The sequence below is a fragment of the Gopherus evgoodei genome, chromosome 14 (assembly GCF_007399415.2).
Source record: "Gopherus evgoodei ecotype Sinaloan lineage chromosome 14, rGopEvg1_v1.p, whole genome shotgun sequence".
Lineage (NCBI taxonomy): Eukaryota > Metazoa > Chordata > Testudines > Testudinidae > Gopherus > Gopherus evgoodei.
The window spans coordinates 9,221,397-9,242,490 of NC_044335.1; the positions used below are offsets into that span (position 1 = coordinate 9,221,397).

Sequence of the window (21,094 nt, forward strand, 5' to 3'; positions counted from 1 at the left end):
TATACTTTGTGAACTGGACTCCCAGTGGAATATAACCAGTGCCCAGCTATAGAGAGTGTCACAATTCATCAGGTAATTGCATCCTGTTAGATGATAATGTACTAACAGTAGGCTTTCAATATTATCACCACTGATCATGACACAGCACTCCCCTTGAACAGAAATAATCTTGCTTTCAAAATAAGCAGCAAGCCAGTCTGCTGCTGGAGAGTCCGTGAGCAAAATGCATGTACAGTAAAGCCAGCATACTCTACACATTAGTTCACTGCACTGGAAGGGGGTGAAAAATGTTAAATGAAATGTAATCACCTCCTCTGACTTTTCTGCTTACATTCACATGTCTCAAGCTAAAATGTACCATTTGTTTTGTTTACTGGATGTGCTTTTAAGGTACCCATCAACATAATACCTGGAAGCACAAAGTATTAAGGAAGGGATTTTCAAAGATGCACAAGGATGTCCAACTCCAACTGAAATTCACTGCATGTTGGGTACCTAATTCCCTTAATCTCCTCTGAGAACCCTAGCCTATATTCAGAGTAAATATACACTGTACATATCTGGTAGGGAAAAATCTGTGTTTATGCAATGATTCAAGACATTCCACACACTGGACTAAGGCTGCTTAGACATGAAATGGCCTGATGTGACCATGCAGACAATCAATTATATATTAATGTCCAGACTGTGCCTTGCCCAGAAATGGGAGAAAGAGTGCAAGGAACCTCAATCCCTCTCAGGCTGGGACAGTTCCCTGTTTAGCACATCTTTATGGGACAATGAAAGATGGCGAGGCTGTAGGATCAAGATTTCAGTCTTCCTGTCAAACTATCAGGATACAAAGGTATGTAATAATAATATCTGACTCACTTGTAGCCCAGTACATTTCAATGGGCTGTTCAATGGCATATTCTAGAGAAATGTAGGACTTTTTGATGTCAGATGGTTGAAATCTTCATAGAGCTGCAATCACATTTGCTGATTCTTTCTGAGGTCAGATCAAGATGGCCCTACTGGTTCCAGCCAGATATGAAAGAATTTGAGCAGCTCTTTAAGGCAGAGGGGCATTCTAGAGAAAAACCCAAAAATAGTCAAGGTTCAGGCCAGGGTCAGAAATCCAGCTGGTAACAGGCTGTACACACATTAACTGATTAATCTGTAAATGTAAGGGGGCAGGGGCTGAGAACATGGAAAAGGGGGAAGATTAGACACAAAATGTGAAATCTTGGCCTCATTCAAATCAATGGGAGTTTTGACATTGATTTCAACGGGCCAGGATTTCACCCAAATAATCTAGTTGCATCAGTTCACAGAAGGATATACATCATTTCTTATGTCCTTGGGTGAATAGGTTGAAGCTGATTCAAGCTCATTTATTATCAAAAATTACAAGTAACATTTTTGTCATAACTATAAAGAGAAGGATAACAACCCTCCTGTATGCAATACTATAAAATTCCTCCTGGCCAGAAGCACCAAAATCCTTTTACCTGTAAAGGGTTAAGAAGCTCAGATAACCTGGCTCACACCTAACCCAAAGAACCAATAAGAGGACAAGATACTTTCAAATCTTGGGTGGCAGGAGGACGGGGAGGCTTTTGTTTGTGCTCTTTGTTTAGAGTTTGTTCGCTCTTGGGACTAAGAGAGACCAGACATCAATCCAGGCTCTCCAAATCTTTCTGAACAAATCTCTCACATTTCAAACTTGTAAGTAACAGCCAGGCAAGGCGTGTTAGTTTTATCTTTGTTTTTCTCAACTTGTGAATGTTCCTTTGCTAGAGGGAGATAGATATCTCTGTTTTGTTGTAACTTTGAAACTAAGGCTAGAGGGGGTTCCTCTGGGCTCTTTGAATCTGATTACTCTGTAAAGTTATTTTCTATCCTGATTTTACAGAGATGATTTTTGCCTTTTCTTTTTAATAAAACTCTTCTTTTAAGAATCTGACTGATTTTTCCACTGTCCAAAGATCCAGGGGTTTGAGTCTTTGATCACTTTGTAACCAATTGGTTAGGATATTACTCTCAAGCCTCCCCAGGAAAGGGGGTGTAAGTCCTTGGGGGGATATTTTGGGGGAAGAGGAACTCCAAGTGGTCCTTTCCCTGTTTCTCATTAAATCACTTGGTGGTGGCAGAGTACCAGGTTTTAACCTAAGCTGGTAGAAATAAGCTTAGGGGGCTTTCATGTGGGTCCCCACATGTGTACCCTAGAGTTCAGAGTGGGGAAGGAACCCTGACAACTTTCATCCTGGGTTCCTCTATAAATATGTCCTGATCCGAGGTCAGCAGTGATATGCTGGAAATCATCTCCAAATCCATGAGAGTTCTTTCTAGATGCTAATAGTAAAGGCAGTGGTCATTTAAGTGATATCAGTAGTTTCTTACTATGGACAATGGAATAGCTTTCTTCAGTTTGGCATGTGAATAATTTAGTGCTCATCTAAATATCATATGTGAAGTGGATCCACTGATAGCAGCAGCAGCAACCATGTATAAAGCAGTTAAGAGGGCATCACGACAATCAACAAAAGCAGCCAATGTTAAGTTGTTGTCTTCCCCTGGGCTGTGAAATCATTAATTCCTGTGCAGTATATGCTGATGGAAGCTGCCTCTTTAGTTACCATGTAAAATGTACAGTCAGTCCGGAGACACGTACGTTTTCTATTGTTGACCACTGGAAATCCCTCTCCTATTTTCTCTTCAGTCTCTAATATGTGGTCAATCAAACCACGTCCACCTGCTGGTTTACAAGGTAAATACCATGCTTTATCTTTTTGCTAAACATCACGTCTTCTGCTGTCAAAGATCAACGGGGGAAAAAGGCATGAATTACAAATCTAATAATACATTTCCAAATCCCATCATGCTCCTCAGCAATGCAGTGGCTACAAAAAAGATGGAGTCAGCCAAGATCAAAGCATTTCTAAGGCTAGGAGTTAGTGGCTAAAAGAATTAGAAAAATACATATCTCCAAAACAAACCACTCGGAGAATGAGTATTGTGTAGAGGGCTCTTCTAACGACTATTTCACCTTGGCATTAAGCTTCCATGGGAGTTAAACAAATAAATACAGATACTTCAAACATAACAGATCACTACAGCTACACCAATACCACTGCAATACAAAGTAATCATTTTCTGGGTGGTGTGGACTGCACACAACGCAACATGAGAAGCATGTCCCAATGTTCGCTTTATCCTTATAAAGATCACTTATGGTAGAAAGGAAGATGATGCTTTTCAAATAAGAGTTTGTCTTTGGTACATGTTTTCTTATGCAATACTAGATCTTCTCTTTTGAAAGGCAGAAATTTACCAGCCATTAGCTATGACACAAGACTTACAAACTATTAATTTACAGACTCTGTGCCAGATCATCAGTTGGTGTAAATCAGATCTGCTGAATTACAACAGCTGAGGAATTGGCTCCTCTCCTCTTATTTAAACATTTAAAATTGTTTACTGTTCTTTCTAATGGACAGGCATTCCATATTTGTATACATGCGAAATTGCAATCCAGAAACAGATTAGCCTGGTTGATTTTTTTCCATAGGTCCACAGAATTTAAGGCCAGAAGAGAGCACTTATCACAGAATTTCAACCATCCATTCTGCCATTGGAATTTGGCTGTTAGATTTAGGGTCAGCACCTGCGTCATATGGTTATTTGAACTGAAAACTACAGATGTGGCAGTGGAAATATAAAATGTTATCCAGTGTGAATAAATGACCAATTTGAAATACCAACTCTGTGTGCCAAGTGCTATATATGCACATGGCATACATACCCATGATTTCTTGCATTACCTTCACACTGAACATTGGTTTTAAAAACAGAAGTAATAGGATGATAATGGAAAAGAACAGATTTAGCTTAGATATTAGGGGAAAAATTGACTGTAAGGTCAAATGGACAACAGAACAGACTGCCTAATTGCCACTATAATTACTCCAATTCCTAGATCTCTAAGGAAAGATTACATGTGTTTATGGAAAAAGAAGTATAAGCACCTTCATGCTTACAGCAAAAGACTAGAATAGATTACCCATTTAAAACCTATCATCTATGGACAAAATTTTCAATCCCTGGTGCCTAATGTTAAATATTAGTGTTAATTATTTATATGCTAATAGTGCCTACAATTGTCCAGTGTGAATAGTTCTTTCCCTCCTTCAAAGGGCCAGATTCTGCCACTCTTTCCCATGTTGTACAGTATGTTATTCTTCAAAATCAGTGGCACTACTTGAGGAGTAAGGTACTACCCAGTGTGAGTAAAGAGTGGCAGAATCAATTCACAACCATCATGTCCTTGACAACTGTATTTTTCATTTTTGTAAATAGGATAAAAAAATTCCATTTGGAAGGTCAAACTCCCCAGACGTGGAGTTGCAATTGCTCTTCTCTGTGCTTAAGCTGCCTTTCCCCTGCATTAGGCTGAGAAAAATGTCTGCTAAATGCTGACATGGACTGTAAATTTATTCCTGTGCCACAGACAGAGTTGCAGTGATAAGACCTCTATAAACCCGGTAGCCAAAGGGTACGTTTAAATATTGGAACTCTGTATCCTTAAATATAGCTGTGGGCTACATTTTAAAGAGATTTACTATTGAAAATGAATGTACATAGCTCTAGAAAGTTAAGAGTTAACTTAGCTCCTCTTTAAAATGCTAACAACAGACAATGGTTTGTGGATAAGTTAATTAGCAGAGCCAGCTTGTGTTTAATTATTTCACTTGACCTGGTGCAGATTTATACAATAATCCCTTCTGAGAGGGGAAGGGTCTGTCAGAAACTATGTGATATATCAGAGGAAAAACTTTAAATCTGTCTGAGCTGAGTAGGGACTCTTCTGACTAAAACTCAAATGATACACTATTCTCCACTGTAAGACAAGTTCAAATGGAAAAAGAAATGCAGGTCTGAATCACAGAGATTATGCTAAGGACCTGGTATGCTTCCCACTCTGATACTTAACTCTCCCCGCCCCATAGTCTGCTGGGATCTTACTACTGAATAAGGCATGAAACAACCCACTTTAGCGGATGCTGGGATTTCATGAGCAACCTGAAACAAGTGCAACCGGACTTGCACCGGAACTTAGAGCTATCCGAGACTATCTATTCAGTTCTCATTCAGAACTTGCTAATTGGAATCCAATTAGACTCAAAAATATATTTTGACTCAGTAGGTCAAAGTACTTTTTGTCTGGCAAAAGAAATAGTAGGGTGCCTGAATATGAGTTTTCATGAAAAATTAATGACTCAAGACATCATTACAATTTAACATGCAAGAGCATGCACAGAGCCAAAGGATGCAATATCTTAATGCCAGCAAGACCTAAATGAGACCAGGTGCAGTGGAAGAGAGTTAAGCTCAAAGAGAAAGGAGTGAAAAAACTGGGAAAACAACTGTTAGCCAGCAACTAGATTTAGACTCACTATGTGATTGGGAAGAAAATTCCCTCCATTTGAGCCAAGTACTAAGAAATCATCCTTGATGGAGATTACTCAGGGTGGATGTAAGATGGCTCTCAAGATACCTTTAAATGCCAGCTGTTTCTGTCCATTTTCAGATGTCACCATACTCCTCTGCTCATCATCAGAAATGACTTACAATGACCCAAAAACCTGAGCTGAAAACTTTTCTATAGAACAATCAAACTCACCATCACCATGTGAGCAACAGCATTACCTCTGCTTTTTACTCTTAATTAAGCCATCATTGATGTAGAGAGACATGGGGGAAAAGCAGACCAAGGGTAAGGCAGACAATGGCATGGGACAATCTCTGTTTTAAGGAAAGCAGTGTGACCAGGAGGCAGATTACCCATTCGCTCCCATGGCAGCTGCATGTCACTGGAACACCCTCAAGAGTGAAACGCCTGATTGGAGGAGACAGAACTTTCTTGGCAACTGGTCCACAACTAACTTCTCAAAGCGATCGGCATGCACTTCTTTGACCTAGCTATCCTTCAACAGAATTGCCAGTTCTACCCTGCCTCCACACCTAAACAACAAAGAGAATTCCCACTGACTGCAGAATGGAAAGAGACCCTGAGAACACTGTGTGTTCACCTTGACACATGTAAAGTGCTCAGGTAGCACATCGAGTGTATAAATACCTGGCTAGATAGACTGAATGTGGCAAGGAATTATTAAAGAAAAGTTCAAGATGAAAAAAAAAAAGTTACAGCAGAACACAAAATGCACTGTGAGCTGGAGATTTTGCATAGACACTTCTTATTTACTGTCTGGCTGGTGAGTGTTGTACCAATGTTATGCCACTTCAGCAAGTTGCAGGCAGAGCGTATGATAGAAATAGCAAGAATGTATGTGATAATCCTATGGAAACCAACAGATTATGGATCACCCAGCGTGGGTCCCATAAACCTAACAGCAGCTCTTCTAGCTAAACAGAATGGTTGATGTACTGTTGATTCAGCATGTCCAAAGTGTGCAGCCCCGCATCTCCTTTTCATCAGCATGACCACAGGAAGTCAAGGATTAAAATGTCACATGGACCTATTAATCTAGAACTGCTCCCAAAGATACAGGCTGGCATCTAAGTGATTTCCTCTCTCAGTGTGTCCAGAGTAGGTGATTGAAAGTGTGTGCTTTGTTCTGTTTTACTTAGTCTTTATTAGTATTTATCTGTGTTTGTCAGTATTATTTACTTCCTAAAACCTGTAGTGATATTAGCAGCATGTGCATTTAAACACAGGTAGTAATGAGTGAATGGAAGTAGGGCTGTGGTGAGCTATTTGCCTGAAATTCACACTTCCACCAGGGCTTTGTAGTTTATATGACTAACTGTTCTTTAGCCCATTAGGTTTGTGTCCAGCTCACCTTCTTCCTTCACTTGATTGCATGCGACTTGTGAAATGATAACTATTGATATTAGAATTGAATGCGCTGGTGTGACCTCTCTTACAGGAGCAGTGCCAGGGTTTTTGATGTCCTAGGCAGGGGTCCTTCCGCACTCCCGGTCGGCGGTAATTCGGTGGAAGGGGGGTCCTTCCCCACTCCCAGTCTTCGGGGCACTTCAGCAGTGGGTCCCGGAGCGAGTGAAGGACCCGCCGCAGAATTGCCGCCGAAGACCCGGAGCGTGGAAGGACCCCCCCGCCGCCTAATTGCCGCCGAAGACATGGAGCGCAGAAGGACCCCCCACCGCCGAATTGCCGCCTAGGGCCGCAAAATGCTGCCCCCCCCAAATCCTGGTGCCCTAGGCGGCCGCCTACGTCGCCTAAATGGAAGTGCCGGCCCTGCTCTCTTATAGGCAGAAAGCGAAATCAGGAGAAGTCCTGGGAACATTTCTTGTTTGAAGAAGGAGCCTAACTAATTTCTGTGGATCCTTTCTCTCTCTGTTCATAGCGCTGACACAGCTTTTAAATCTCCTTTTCTCTATCCTTTCATTCTGCTTCAGTTGAATGATCTGCTTCTCCTATGATCTTCAAATCTCTTTTCTGGGGACACTTGTGCTCATGCTCCAGTTCTCTCTCTCTTTCTGACTACTTCCATGGCTGAAAGCTCCTCCAGTCTCTCTTTAAGTCACTGATATGACAGCTATCATTGCAGTACCTGTGAAACTTCACCATGGTAAGTGACAGACGGGGGTTTTCTAGGGCTACCTTTAACTCTATGAGTCATGGCCAGCACTCCTACCCCTACCATTTATTTGAATATTTCCAGACCAGACATACATCTTGTCAGACACTTTAGAATGATGTTTCTGTTACCTTACTTTCCTCCTCTTTACTTGATTCATCCAGTGGTTGGCTTGGTGAGTGGACAGTCACTTATCCTCCATCTTGCTTTCCCACCTGGTCTTTAAAGGGCCATTTTAAATTTGTCTTATTTAATAATGTATAAAATGTGTCCATCAGAAATACAACAAAGAAGATAATATATTGACCAATGTCAACTAAACTGTCTCCTCCAACACCATCTCAGCACATCATCTCCCTCATCAGGCAAAAGTCTAAATACTCACTCACTCATTCATGCCCGTCACCCCAATCGGGGTATGGGCCGCCAACCACAGATCTCCAGAGTCCTCTATCCTGGGCCATTCGCTCTAGCTGGTTCCAGGTATAGCCCATTTTTTTGCTATCAGCCTGAAGGTCGCGTCGCCAGGTGTTTCTTGGATGGCCTCTTTTCCGCTTGCCTTGGGGGTTCCACCGCAGTGCCTGTCTGGTGATGTTAGTTGGCTGCTTACGTAGTGTATGTCTTATCCAACCCCACCTTCTCCTTCTGATTTCTTCCTCTGCTGGGAGTTGACAGGTCCTCTCCAAGAGGTGGATTTTACTGATGGTGTCTGGCCAGCGGATCTGGAGAATCCTTCTGAGGCAGCTATTAATGAAGGTCTGGATCTTCCTGATGGTTGTTTTGGTTGTCCTCCAGGTTTCAGCTCCATACAGTAGGACTGATTTCACATTGGAGTTGAACAGTTGAATTTTTATTGCCAAAGACAGCTCTCTGGAGCTCCAGATGTTCTTGAGCTGTAAGAAGGCTGCTCTTGCCTTACCAATCCCTACTTTGATGTCTGCATCTGTGCCACCCTGCTGGTCGATGATGCTACCTAGGTAGGTGAAGGACTGCACTTCTTCCAGGGGGCTTCCATTCAGTGTGACTGGGTCATTGCTCTCCACCAGAGAGGTCCTTTGGGGCCATCTGCCTGTCCCAAGTCAGGATAAAGGAGGAGGGTTGGGCGTGGGGCTAGCAACTCCACCTCGTAAAAAATCAATCTGCTACAGAAACCCCAACAATAGAGACAACATAGACTTTTACCCTGGAAAAAGAACGGTCTTCAACTCAAAGATGCATGACACTGGGTGGTAAAAGCCATGAGGAAGCCACTAAGCCGATTACCCTTCTTGCAACCAAGAGGATTACCATAGGCACATGGAATGTGAGGACCATGTACGAGTCAGGAAAGATGGCGCAGGTTGCAGCTGAGATGAGGAGCAACAACCTGACCCTATTAGGCATTAGCGAGACAAGATGGACGCAAGCGGGACAGAGGCGACTGTTGACAGGAGAGCTGTTGCTGTATTCAGGACATGAAGAGAGCGACGCACCCCACACACAGGGAGTAGGCTGCATGTTGCCCAAGCAGGCACAGAAAGCATTGATTGGTTGGGAGGCACATGGTCCCAAGATCATCACAGGATCCTTCAGAACTAAAATGAAGATGATTAAGATGAATGTTGTTCAGTGCTATACTCCAACTAATGACAGCGAAGAGGAGGACAAAGATTATTTTTACAACAGACTCCAGAAAATATTAGAGATTCTCCCAGACAAAGACATCATCATCCTTATGGGAGACTTTAGTGCCAAAATTGGACCTAACAACACAGGATATGAACAAGTCATGGGGACCCACGCTCTGGGAGAGATGTGTGAGAATGCAGAGAGATTTGTAGATCTGTGTGCACTCAACAACCTGGTCATAGGAGGTAGCATCTTTCCTCACAAGCGGATCCACAAGAGTACCTGGGTATCACCAGCAGGCATGACAGAAAATCAGATCGATCATGTCTGCATTAGCAAGAAGTTCAGCAGATCCTTGCAGGACGTTAGAGTGAGAAGAGGAGCAGACGCGGCGTCCGACCATCACTTAGTGGTAGCCAGATTGAAGCTGAAGCTGAAAAAGAACTGGATGGACATGTCAGACAGAAGAGTGAAGTACAGCGTCAGCCTTCTGAAGGACCATAAGACCAAGGAAGATTTTGGACTGATGCTGAAGAATAAGTTTTCAGTATTACAGGATCGGTCTGAGTAAGAGGAAGACAGTGTACTAAACAGATGGCAGAAAGTGAGAGAGACACTTAGGTCAGTATGCCAGGAAGTGCTTGGAATTAAGAAACACCAGCAGAAAGAGCGGATCACAGCAGAGACCTTGATCAAGATAGAAGACAGAAAGAAGAAGAAGGCAGCAGTCAATAATAGCAGGACTAGAGCAGCAAAGGCCAAAGCTCAAAAAGAGTATGCTGAAGCCCATAGAGCAGTGAAGAGGAATATCAGGAAGGACAAGAGAGAATATGTGGATGAATTGGCAGCAGAAGTGGAGCAGGCAGCATACAGTGGTAATATGAAACAGCTGTATGATACTACCAAGTGACTCTCTGGAAAGTTCAACAAGCCAGAACGTCCCATTAAAGACAAGCAGGGAAAGTCTATAACAGGAATAGAACAACAGATGAACAGATGGGCGGAGCACTTTGAGGAACTTCTGAACAGACCAGCACCACCAAATCCACCAGATATCAACCCAGCCAACAAGGACCTCCCAATTAATTGCGATAAACCAACCAGAGATGAGATCAGAAAAGCCATCACCATGATGAAGAATAGGAAGGCGGCTGGACCTGATGCCATCCCAGCAGAGGCCCTGAAAGCAGACCTGGATGCTTCAGTGGAAATGCTGTACTCCCTCTTTGAGAAGATATGGGAAGAAGTAGTGATTCCGGTGGACTGGAAAGAGGGATATCTCATCAAAATCCCCAAGAAAGGAGATCTTAGCAACTGTGCCAATTATAGAGGAATCACACTCCTGTCGGTGCCAGGGAAGGTCTTCAACCGAGTCCTCTTAGAGAGAAAGAAGGATGCCGTCGACCCACAGCTACGAGATGAACAGGCAGGTTTCCGGCAGAATAGATCATGCACGGACCAGATAGCAACGCTTCGCATCATAGTCGAGCAGTCTATGGAGTGGAACTCCTCGTTGTACATCAATTTTGTTGACTATGAGAAAGCGTTCGATAGCGTGGATCGAGAGACCCTCTGGAAGCTCCTTTGGCACTACGGCATCCCAGCAAAGGTGGTCAACCTGATCAAGAACTCATATGACGGTATACACTGGAGAGTGATCCATGGAGGGCAGCTTACTAACAGCTTCCAGGTGCAAACTGGAGTCAGGCAAGGATGCTTGTTGTCACCACTTCTCTTTCTCCTCGTCATCGACTGGATTATGAAGACATCCACCTACGAGCGTAGGAACGGAATCCAGTGGATGTTGTGGACTCAGCTTGATGACTTGGACTTTGCTGATGACCTTGCGCTCCTTTCGCACAGCAAACAGCAGATGCAAGAGAAGACCAACGTAGTGGCAGCCACATCATCACAGGTTGGCCTCAACATTCACAAGGACAAGAAAGTCTAAATAAATAGATAATAAATGTGATTTCTTTAATTTCAACCAACACAGGGTTTTCTGGACCAACAGGGAGAGCTAAATCCAGGTCTGAGGATTGGTATGCCCCAAATCTAGCCCTCTAGATTTAAAATATAGGGAAGACTTACAGAAGTGTCTCAGCATCTTCCATGATGGTTCATAGGAAAGATGCGGTCTCTCCATAAGGTAGTCAGAACCCAAACCACTCTGCTATCAAAATCCTCACCTTGAACTTCACCAGAGGCAAACAGGAAGCCGGGACAGGATTTGAAGGAAAGGTAAAACATAATCTTTATAGCTAATATTGCTAAGTAAGCTGGCAGGAGTCTGCTACCCTTGCTGAAGCTTCTAAATCATCTTCAAGGATGATCTCACATAGAGTGCCTTGCCGTGATCTAGTTCAGAGAGTACTAGGATGACTGGAAAGGGCTACATCAGAAAAAAAAGAGTTGCACAGCTTGGGCAAACACAGATGGTGGAAAATTACACTTCTGGGCACTGTGAACCCAGGACTGCAAACTTCAGTGACATACCCCCTTGTTAATAGGGGCAAACCGCATTTCGACCGGAGCCTCCTCATACATCTTCCAAATTTTGGAATTCCAACTTCAGAGGGTTTGGTTCTGTGGAACAATGCTGAAAGCAGAGTATATGGAGTGGGTTCCTAACACCTGACATCTACAGATTACTACGAGTGGCTCTACATGAGTGTACACTGTGTTTCCACAGACACTAACTGGGGTTAATAAACCGACCCCTCTTCACTGAGGAGTAGTAGCACTCCTCACAATAATTTGCTGACTGAAGGTCATTCAGATCCCTAATGAGAAAATGAAATGCGTGTTGGACTTGCAGAAAAAGTTCAAATCAGCCCAGCATACAATGTAGAAATATAAGCTCGAATCAACTGTACATTTACTGGCTAAATTCAGTTTACAGCTAATCAGCTCTTCCTTTGACAGATAATGCTGCTATGGAAGTGGGATAATTTCATAAATGAATAATTTAATCTGTTTTATCTTTTAAGTAATGATATTCAGACATATTAACATATAAAGCCTCAGTATTTACATTTTTGTTACATGGACCTGCAGAATTAAAATGTATCCAGAGTATTTGGTGATAAATGACATTTATAGAGTGGCTTTCATCACACAGGGCTTCTCCGTGCTTCATAGAAATCTCTCGGATGGAGCATGGCAGACAATTGGCACACAGCTCACCACATGACTGCATTAGGGGAGAACTTCTATTTTAACTTTTCTTCTTTCATAGGTTCACAGATTTTAAGGCCAGATGGGATCATTAGGTCATTCAGTCTAATCTCCTAACACTGGGCATAGAATTTCACCTCTTTACCCCTGTTTTGAGTGCAATCATTTGTGAGCTCATCTTCCAGAGAGGCATCCAGGCTTGATCTAAGATGGAGCATCCACTTCTTCCCTTGATAGTTTGTTCCAGTGGTTAGTCACAGCACTTGGAGATAAAATGTCCTGGAAACCTTAAGCCACATGTTCAAATACAGAGACTCAAGATCGAAACACACAGAAATACATGTGCATGTGGAAGAGTACACCAAGCAACATATTTGCAAATTTCCACCCTTGTGCATGCAACTGCAGGAGTATTTTTCTGCATGTGTTTTTAATGTCCTGACCTCAGGGCTCCATTTTTGAATACAGGTCTGTCACATCTTACGCTGGGGTTACATTCCACAGTCAGTGCATAAAGCGAAAATCACGTATAGTCAAAATTACATCGAGTGTAATGGCGGGCAGAATCGCCCGCACCTCAGGTATAGTATTAAAATTGTTATTTTTCTCTTTTTTTTGTTTTTGTTTTTGCTGACCGCATAAAGCTGAAATCGTGCATGTTAAATGCATGTAAGATGCGACAGACCTGTAACGTCCTTTAGGCCCATGAAAATCAGACACAGCCTAGTTGTTTTAGGTCTTGTTGAAAAGAAAACAATGGAGAGAAATAAAAAAGGAATTATTCAACAGCAATATCTCTTTATTTAAGGCAAGGGACTCAGATAGTATATGGAAAATACAGCTCATCTTTAAAGGTGCTTGTCATAGAATGACAAGCCCTTACCAACTTTAGGTCAGCCACTGCTGCTCCTTTGAGAGGGCTAATTTTGGTGAGGAAAATATGAAACAAATTTTTATAACACAGACAAGCTAATTAGATGTTATTTTCCTCTCTTTCATTGTCCACCCCTCTCTATACACCCTTACCCATCTGATCTGCATAGATTTGCCGAGGTATACCTTGTATCATGTCAAGATCCTTCAGTATCATGTTGCAGCAGAAGTTATTATAGTCTTATTCAGAGAGGGAGGCGTAGGCTTGGATAGCAGCACACTGATAAGCAGGGTAAGAAATAAAAAACAGATCCTAACTGCAGGCTAAATCCCTTTTGTGCTGCTCCAGTAGCATGAAGGGGGATTAAAGCTGCCAATAAGGCTCTGCTCTGGATTGTCCTGTCACAGTGGATTCCCTGGTGTTGTAAAGCCAGTGAAGCCAGTCTAGGTTATCTACATCCTGTGCCTAGTGTAAAGGGCTGGCCAGGAGAGAAAAGGGGCATGGCTGGAATGCACTGCATTTCGGCAAGCTTAGGCCAGTGGAATGGTGCCCAGGGCACCATTTCAGAGGGGGTAAATTAGAGCAGCTCTGTGGCTGCTCTAACTTGCCACAGAGGCTGAATCAGCCCCCAGCAGTCCCCAGGACTGGAGATATAATGTCCTTTCTCCCTCCTCCTTCTCCTTACAGGCACTGAGCAAAACTCTAGTGCACAAGAGCATCCAGCCCAATAATTCTCCAAGAAAGTTACCAATGGGTTTCTAACAATACGGCTCCTGCAGTTAGACTCATAGACTCATAGACTTTAGGATCAGAAGGGACCAATATGATCATCTAGTCTGACCTCCTGCACAAAGCAGGCCACAGAACCCTACCCATCCACTTCTATAACAAACCCCTAACCTACCAGAAGACAACTATTCTCATTCACCTACATACTCAGAATAGTTACCATGCAGGGCACAAATGAACCCTGGCACTGGCCTAGCTGAATTACACAAAGAAAACAAAGACATTGTTTTTTAAATGCACCCTTCCAAAATTCTGTTCTCCCCCAAAATTCTAGTTTCAACAAAGACACACTGGGGAAGAGGTCAGATATTTTTCAACCAGGGAGAAGAACCTTTACTTCTCACACACCCCCAAAATCCTGCTGTTTCATTCATAAATAAAATAAGCCACAAGCTCAGCTGCTGGCAGGTACTCCTTTTTATCTTTCACTTGGTTGAGAAAGAGACTAGCAACATCACATTTTCAGTAAGCCAAGGGTGGTAATCACAGAACTGGTTGTCATGTATTTTTAAAAGCATTTGCAGAGGCACTGCTCCAATCATTTTAAAAAGAATTATAAGCATGCAGAAAAATCTGAAGAAGCAGCTTAACTCTCTTCTTTACTTATTTTTAAGATGAGAAGAATGCACTGGAAAAAGACCACTTCCAAAAGGAGATCTCAAAAATTTAGCACCATTTCACTACAATCATGGCAGAGCTGAAATACTTATTATCTCAAATAAGCCTGGGTGACATTTGAGATGTCTCGACAATTATTGGCCTGCCAGCCGTGTGTGGAATCAGCCAGTTCCTTTTCTCTTTTTGGTATCTTTTTTTTACATGCTCAAAGACCTCATTCATAAAATATGTAGCGGGAGCTCTTCAGAGAATGCTATTGCCTATGCTGTAGACCTGATGAAGGTTACTGTGCTGCTGAGACAGATATTCTGCCAGAAGATAAATCAGTGTAGCTGGTGGAGTTGAATTACTGCATCAAGAGCTCAGTGGTTGGCACACCAGCCTTCAGAGCGACAGTCTGAGTTTGATTCCTGGCTGGTGGGACAATTCTGAGCTTTGGTGAGTGTGTGGAATAAACACTCGGTGTGGTCCTGGTCACTAGCCCATGGGTGCAGGGAGAAAGGCTACTTGTTAGAATAGGAAAGAGATGCGGGTTTGTGGCACACTCCCATCGGATGCACTTGGCCCATTTATCTCCTGGGTGGTGCAGGAAAGAGAGAACGAGGACTGGAATCTGGACATACTGCTAAATTAAGCAGATAAAATGATTAGCAATTGGCTAGCAGCTTTTGCAGCAGCTTGATATAAACCAAATAAAAGAGCATGGCTTTTCCCCTACAGTCTAGTTATATCCTGTCCATCCCATGTCCATTTTTATGGTCTTTCTTGCAAATCCAAATATTCCATGCTCCAGTCACTGCCTGATTTTCTCTTGTCTTAACATGTTCTCCAACAGCCATTTACATCTGTTTCACTTTTGCCTATTTTAGAGCAAGTGTTTGATTTTAATCTGCCGATGTTAGCCTCGATGTTTCAATGTACCTTTGAATCTTTGGTTCTTCACATTCTAAAACCCCATCATTCTCTCCTATTAGTTCAATGGGATAGATGCTCTTTTCTTCCACCTTTGGCATTTCTTACCCTTTTGCAGGCAGGAGTTTAAATCAGACTGTTGCTAAACTGTCCTCTAATAATTTTTATGAAGTGCAGTCCAATTTTCTTTATCTTCCTTGGGGATCCATTCAATTAAGCACAGTCATAATGAATGAATGGACACAGAGCTTTGTAACCATATTTACATCCAGATTAATGGGAACCAGGTAAGATAACTTTAAAGCCATCAATATTTTAATACCTTTGCTTTTCATTTTGCTATCTTCAATGTCAGGCACATTTAGAGGCCGAGTTTTTAATTTCCTCCTCAGTTTGTGAGAAATCAGAGTTTATACGTGGCTTTAAATTACCAGAATGTGCCTCAAAATGGATTTCTTGCAGGTCTTCCATCTTGATAGTCAGATGAAAGACTGCACACGACACAAACTGAGTTGCAAAGCTGATCATTTATTGGCGACTAAAAAAATGTAATCTATTTATCTACATATTGCCAAGAAGCCAGTATTTATCAATATTAATATTTAAATGAAGGCTCTGAGAGAGCACTAAAAATATAATGTAGGGAACATTCAGGCAACAGAAATGCTGAACCAGATAAGCTAAAATGCCTTCTCCATCTCACCTTTACCACTCATGTTTAACTATTTTATCCAATGCAAGGTGGTGTTAGACCTCGAATATGAGCCTGATTCTCATCTATACTAAGGCTCAGACAGTTACATTTACAGAGCAGTGGGTGTTGGATGGGTTGGAGATTCTGAGAGGGGCAGAAAGTGGGAGGAGGAGGAAAGGACGTGGGCACCAGGCTGTTTGGGGAGGCACAGCCTTCCCTACCCAGCCCTCCATACAGTTTTGCAACCCCAATGTGGCCCTTGGGCCAAAAAGTTTTCCCATCTCTGTGCTAGCTGATAAAGGTGGGGGGTGGGAAGCAAAGATTCTGCCTTTGTTTTTTTGATTGTTTTGGCCAGTGAGTTTTTAAGTTGATTTGCTCTTCCTTTGCCTTGCACCCCTGGCCCTAAGCCACTGAAATTACTAAAAAAACTAGGACCTCTAAGACCTAAAAGTCAGTAGGACAACTGGAGTTTTGCCACTGATTTCCACAGGATTTCGTCCTTAGGATTTAGGATCCAACTTTGGGTACCTGGTTGCTGTCCTGTCATTCCTAGGAGGGCTACTAGTGATTCCTATGCTGCCTATAACTTCTCTTCTACCACAAATCTGCAACAGGCTCCTGCATTGCCTGGGATAAGCTGTCTGCTCATGATTCAGTTAAGTTTCTGATTGTGTAAATAGAGGGAGCGTGGAAATGCCTGCTGTCATGTTTGCAAAGTCGCCTAGATCAGACTGTGGAAGAGGCAAACCACAGTGCTGTATTTTTTCCTCAGCTCTGTTTCCTGTCTTCACATCCAATCTCTTGAAAGTTCTTCTTTCATCTGACCAGCTCCACAGACAGCAGTTTCATTGAGCCTTCTCCCTCAGGGTCAGCACTAGCTGAGGCTGCGCCTTGGGGGAGCCCCAGTTCTGTGCCAGCTCCATCCAGCACCCCCTGTTTCTATTCCAAATCTTTCTGACTGCCACAGGGGCCCTCTTGTGCCTGCTGCTGTCAATGTTTCTATCCAGTTCTGCGTGTTCACCAGTGGCCACCTTCCCTTGCTCTGAGGCTCCGTTTAGGATTTCCGCTCCCAGGCTAACTGAAATGCATGGAAGCGGCATGGAACCCTGAAGCCTCAGTGTAGCCTTGAAGCAAAAGGCAGCCTGAGGTATTTGACTGAAACACTGGCAGTAAAGCGTTCAGTAGCCAACTCTCAACAGAGTGCATTGGAACCTAGATGCCTTGACACACAGTGAATGCAGCTTGTAGTGACTGAATGAAATGGAGAAACAGTGATGGAAAATTTCAGCATCCTCCCATGCCTACAATTTTGGCATCTCAGATAACCAATCAGTTCACCAGTCCTTTGAATGGATCTCTTACCAGCTTAGTCTCTATCCAGACAGACAAATGGGTTGCATAGTTAAGGGAGGAAAAAGATGATAATTGAACTCATTTTTGGAAGGCATTCATTAAAAACATGGTACACTGGACTTGCACTGCAATATTTACCACTGTGGTACTGCCACCTAGATTTAAAATGGAGAAAACCATGAATACCTTGGTAAATTTAACTATAGCAGGGTGTGGATCCTGTTGTGTTTTTTTAGAGTGTTCATCATATTATCAGTGGGATATCACAGTACAGTAAACAACTAGCACTACCAATCACTTTTATATAGTTCAGAAAATAAGACTGCCGTGTTTGACATTTGAAAGGTGATAACCCAACCAATCATGGGACGATGGAGAAAAAGACATGGCATAAATTCTTCCTCCACCATCAGCTAGTCAGAATGGATTTTGAGGACAGGAATCTCCACTGCCCAGGCTAACCCAGTTGGTTTTAATTTAGGGGCAAGAAATTCCACTTCCTTTTCTGTTCCACTTAGTGACTGATTCTGGGGACAGGAAATCCTAGCATTTATGCTAATCTGATCATTTTTAATGTGAGAGGTTGGAAAGCCTACCATTAGATTCACCATGACTTTATCTAATAAGAAGTGCGTTTCCAAAGAAGGTGGAGGGAGGGGGCTTGTGAGACTCACTTTAGCTAATCTGTGCTGGTGGAGTGTAGTTTTTATGATTTAACATAGTTTTTTTCCATTTGGAACATTTGCATATTCTATAATGACAGCAAGAAGATCTATTTAGAGAAGAGTGCTTCTCGGAACAAAAGCACACGTGCCTTAATATACAGCAGTAGACATTTTCCTAATGTTGTCAACATAACCACGATTAAGTGGGGACCACGCTGGTTCTCTAACACTAACTAGTGGGTGCATTTTTTAATGCCCGATAATGAAGTAATGTTTGGGATCTAGCATTATATTTAAGAAATTGTTCACAATGGTGCTCTAATTGTTTCCAGTGATAAAATGTAAAGTCCCGTAGAAGGTAGAGATGGGAAAGACCTTTGTTCATCCCCCTGCTGGTGAAGGACTGTTCTCTACAGTTTATTTTCCATGGCTTCGTTTAAGTTATCCAGGGATAAGGCTTTTTAAACTTTTAAGACTATCCCACAATTTCATAGACTGCTGACGATTAGGACAAAAGGCCCAAACCAGAACCCGAAGATCCCCAGCTCTGGACTTTGTGCAAGTCACATCCAGATCTGAACCTCATGGCTTCACTCTGAATACAAATGGCTCCAAACTTTAGAAAATTTGGGTGTAAATCTGAATCTGGATTTTACAGTTCAGTAAATCAGTGACAACCAGAAACATCTATATTTTTTTCCTTTAAACTCACCTCTCTGTCAAGTCCAGCAGCCACTGTGACAATGTCTCCTGTTTCACTATTAATGGTAAACATATTTTGTGACGGACTCTGTGGGGTCTGAGTCACAATCCGGTATCTCACCATCCCATTGGCTGTAGTACTATCATCAGCATCATTTGCAGTCACCGTCATCACATAGGTCCCTTGAAACAAGAGAAAACAAAACATCAATACCTTTTCAGTCGGCCATAATGCGCTGTTGGTGAGTTGGAAACCTGCACTTCATTCAGAAATGTTATAGGCAAGAACATCACATTTGAAATCTACCTAATTACCCAAGAAGCATATTGTGAAAATACTATTCCTGTTTGGATTGGATACGTTGGAAAGACAATGATCATATAGAACCAAGCTTCCCCTGTTTCATTATTAACTCCAGCCTTATAGTTTTTTCAAAGGATTGTATGTTTTAAGGCAACACTTGCCCTCTGCAGCTTCCTGTGCCTTCTCCCAGAGGTATAGATTTCGCCTTCCAAAAATAAGCCCAGTTACCTTGCTATTGAGACTTTTTCTAGAATTTAGCAGCACAAGGTCTTCCAGGGTTCTCAGCAACTACAGAAGGATCCACCAACATGCACCACTACAGCATGGCTTGTCCCGTGCCTGCAAATCCTGCAATAAAAGAATCCATCCCTCCAGTGCCAGCACCACTTCAGGGCAGAAACAAGGCTTATCTGCAGAGCAAACCAAACAGCTGCTGCCCAGCAGGGAGGGAAATCAGTGGTTTGGTATGTGTGGCCAGCAATGTATTGAATCGTTGGTTTGTTTCTTGCTAATCATCAGCTTCTTCATTTGCCTTGCAAAAAGCCTATTTTCCAGATATTGCTAGGAGCACAATGACAGGCTTATTACCACTGGAGTTTGGCAGCAGGGTGTTCTGTTAAAGAGGGAAATTATCATTATGATGGTAAAGGATGTTGCTTGATTGGATGGACTCCTGCAGCTGCATGGTCTTATGACCCCCCACCTCCCCAATAGCTGATGCACCGCAGCCTAACATTTGTTATTATTGGGTGGAAAGAATGACTTAAAAGATGGGCACACACTGCTTACAAATAATGATCTGCAATAATATATATAACTGATGATACGGTACCCAAACAAGAGAAAGGGGAAAGCAGGGCTGGACCAATTTTACTGGCCACAGCAACAAACAAAAATCAGTAGAAAAATGGACGGCATCGCTATTACACTGCTCATTTGAGAGTCATGCATAGTGAGGGACAGATTATGACTGGCAATCCATGGCCCACACTGGATGAGGCGCACTCAGGGGTCTCAGCAGGGATTCCAGCTCACTCTAAATGGGCATTCTTTCAATGCCGGCAGCACGCATGCCCTTCTGAACTCAGCCAGCTATACTAGCCACCGGAGCGTGTGCCACAGTTAATCACACTGCTTTTCCCCACTTTTGGATAGCTACCACCTTTGGGGGTGCCAGCAGGAAGCTCCCCAACATCCTTGTGCAGGTGCACATAGTCCTACAGTACTCTTTCCAGCTTGCACAACCAAGCTGCCTTTGTTCTCTATGGTACTGCAGATCCCTGTGAATTTTGCTATTTTAGCTTTTTAAAAAATGTGTAAGGCAAATTCCTGTGATACATGCAAGTCCTATTTTTCTGCAATAAGCCTGGCCCTCATCTGTGAAATGAGAACAAAGTATTCAACAACCTTCACATTTTTCTGATCAATAAACTTGGGCTGAGGAAAGCAACATTGACTTGGAATAAGATTGCATGAGTTATGATTTGTTCTCCTTTCTCTTGTAGCATTCCCTTTTTTTCTCCTGTAAAAACAGTAATGATGAGAAAACTGATACAAGCAAAGAATCCATCCTTAGATAAATACCTAATAGGAGAAATTTCAATAGAAAACATGTTGCACAAGATGTTTGATTTGAAATTTATGTTATCTTAATGCATTCCATAGAGATAATAATCTCTGAGCAGAATGTCAAAACTTATGGTTAATGAAAATGGAAGAGAAAATAAAATCTATTTTAGGAGTTATAATACACACTGTAATACACTCATGAATCCAAAACACCAGGCTCTAGAGAAA

At 42.5% G+C, this 21,094-nt stretch overlaps 1 protein-coding gene across 2 annotated transcripts in view; it reads right to left on the reverse strand.

The window, feature by feature from the left end:
* The window catches only part of CDH4 (cadherin 4), a 701,646-nt gene that overhangs the window by 101,529 nt on the left and 579,023 nt on the right, over positions 1 to 21,094 (reverse strand). For both annotated transcript variants that reach the window (XM_030533430.1, XM_030533429.1), the window contains exon 7: positions 19,004 to 19,176. In XM_030533430.1, coding sequence (XP_030389290.1) covers positions 19,004 to 19,176 — 173 coding nt within the window. The remainder of the gene's footprint in view (positions 1 to 19,003; positions 19,177 to 21,094) is intronic.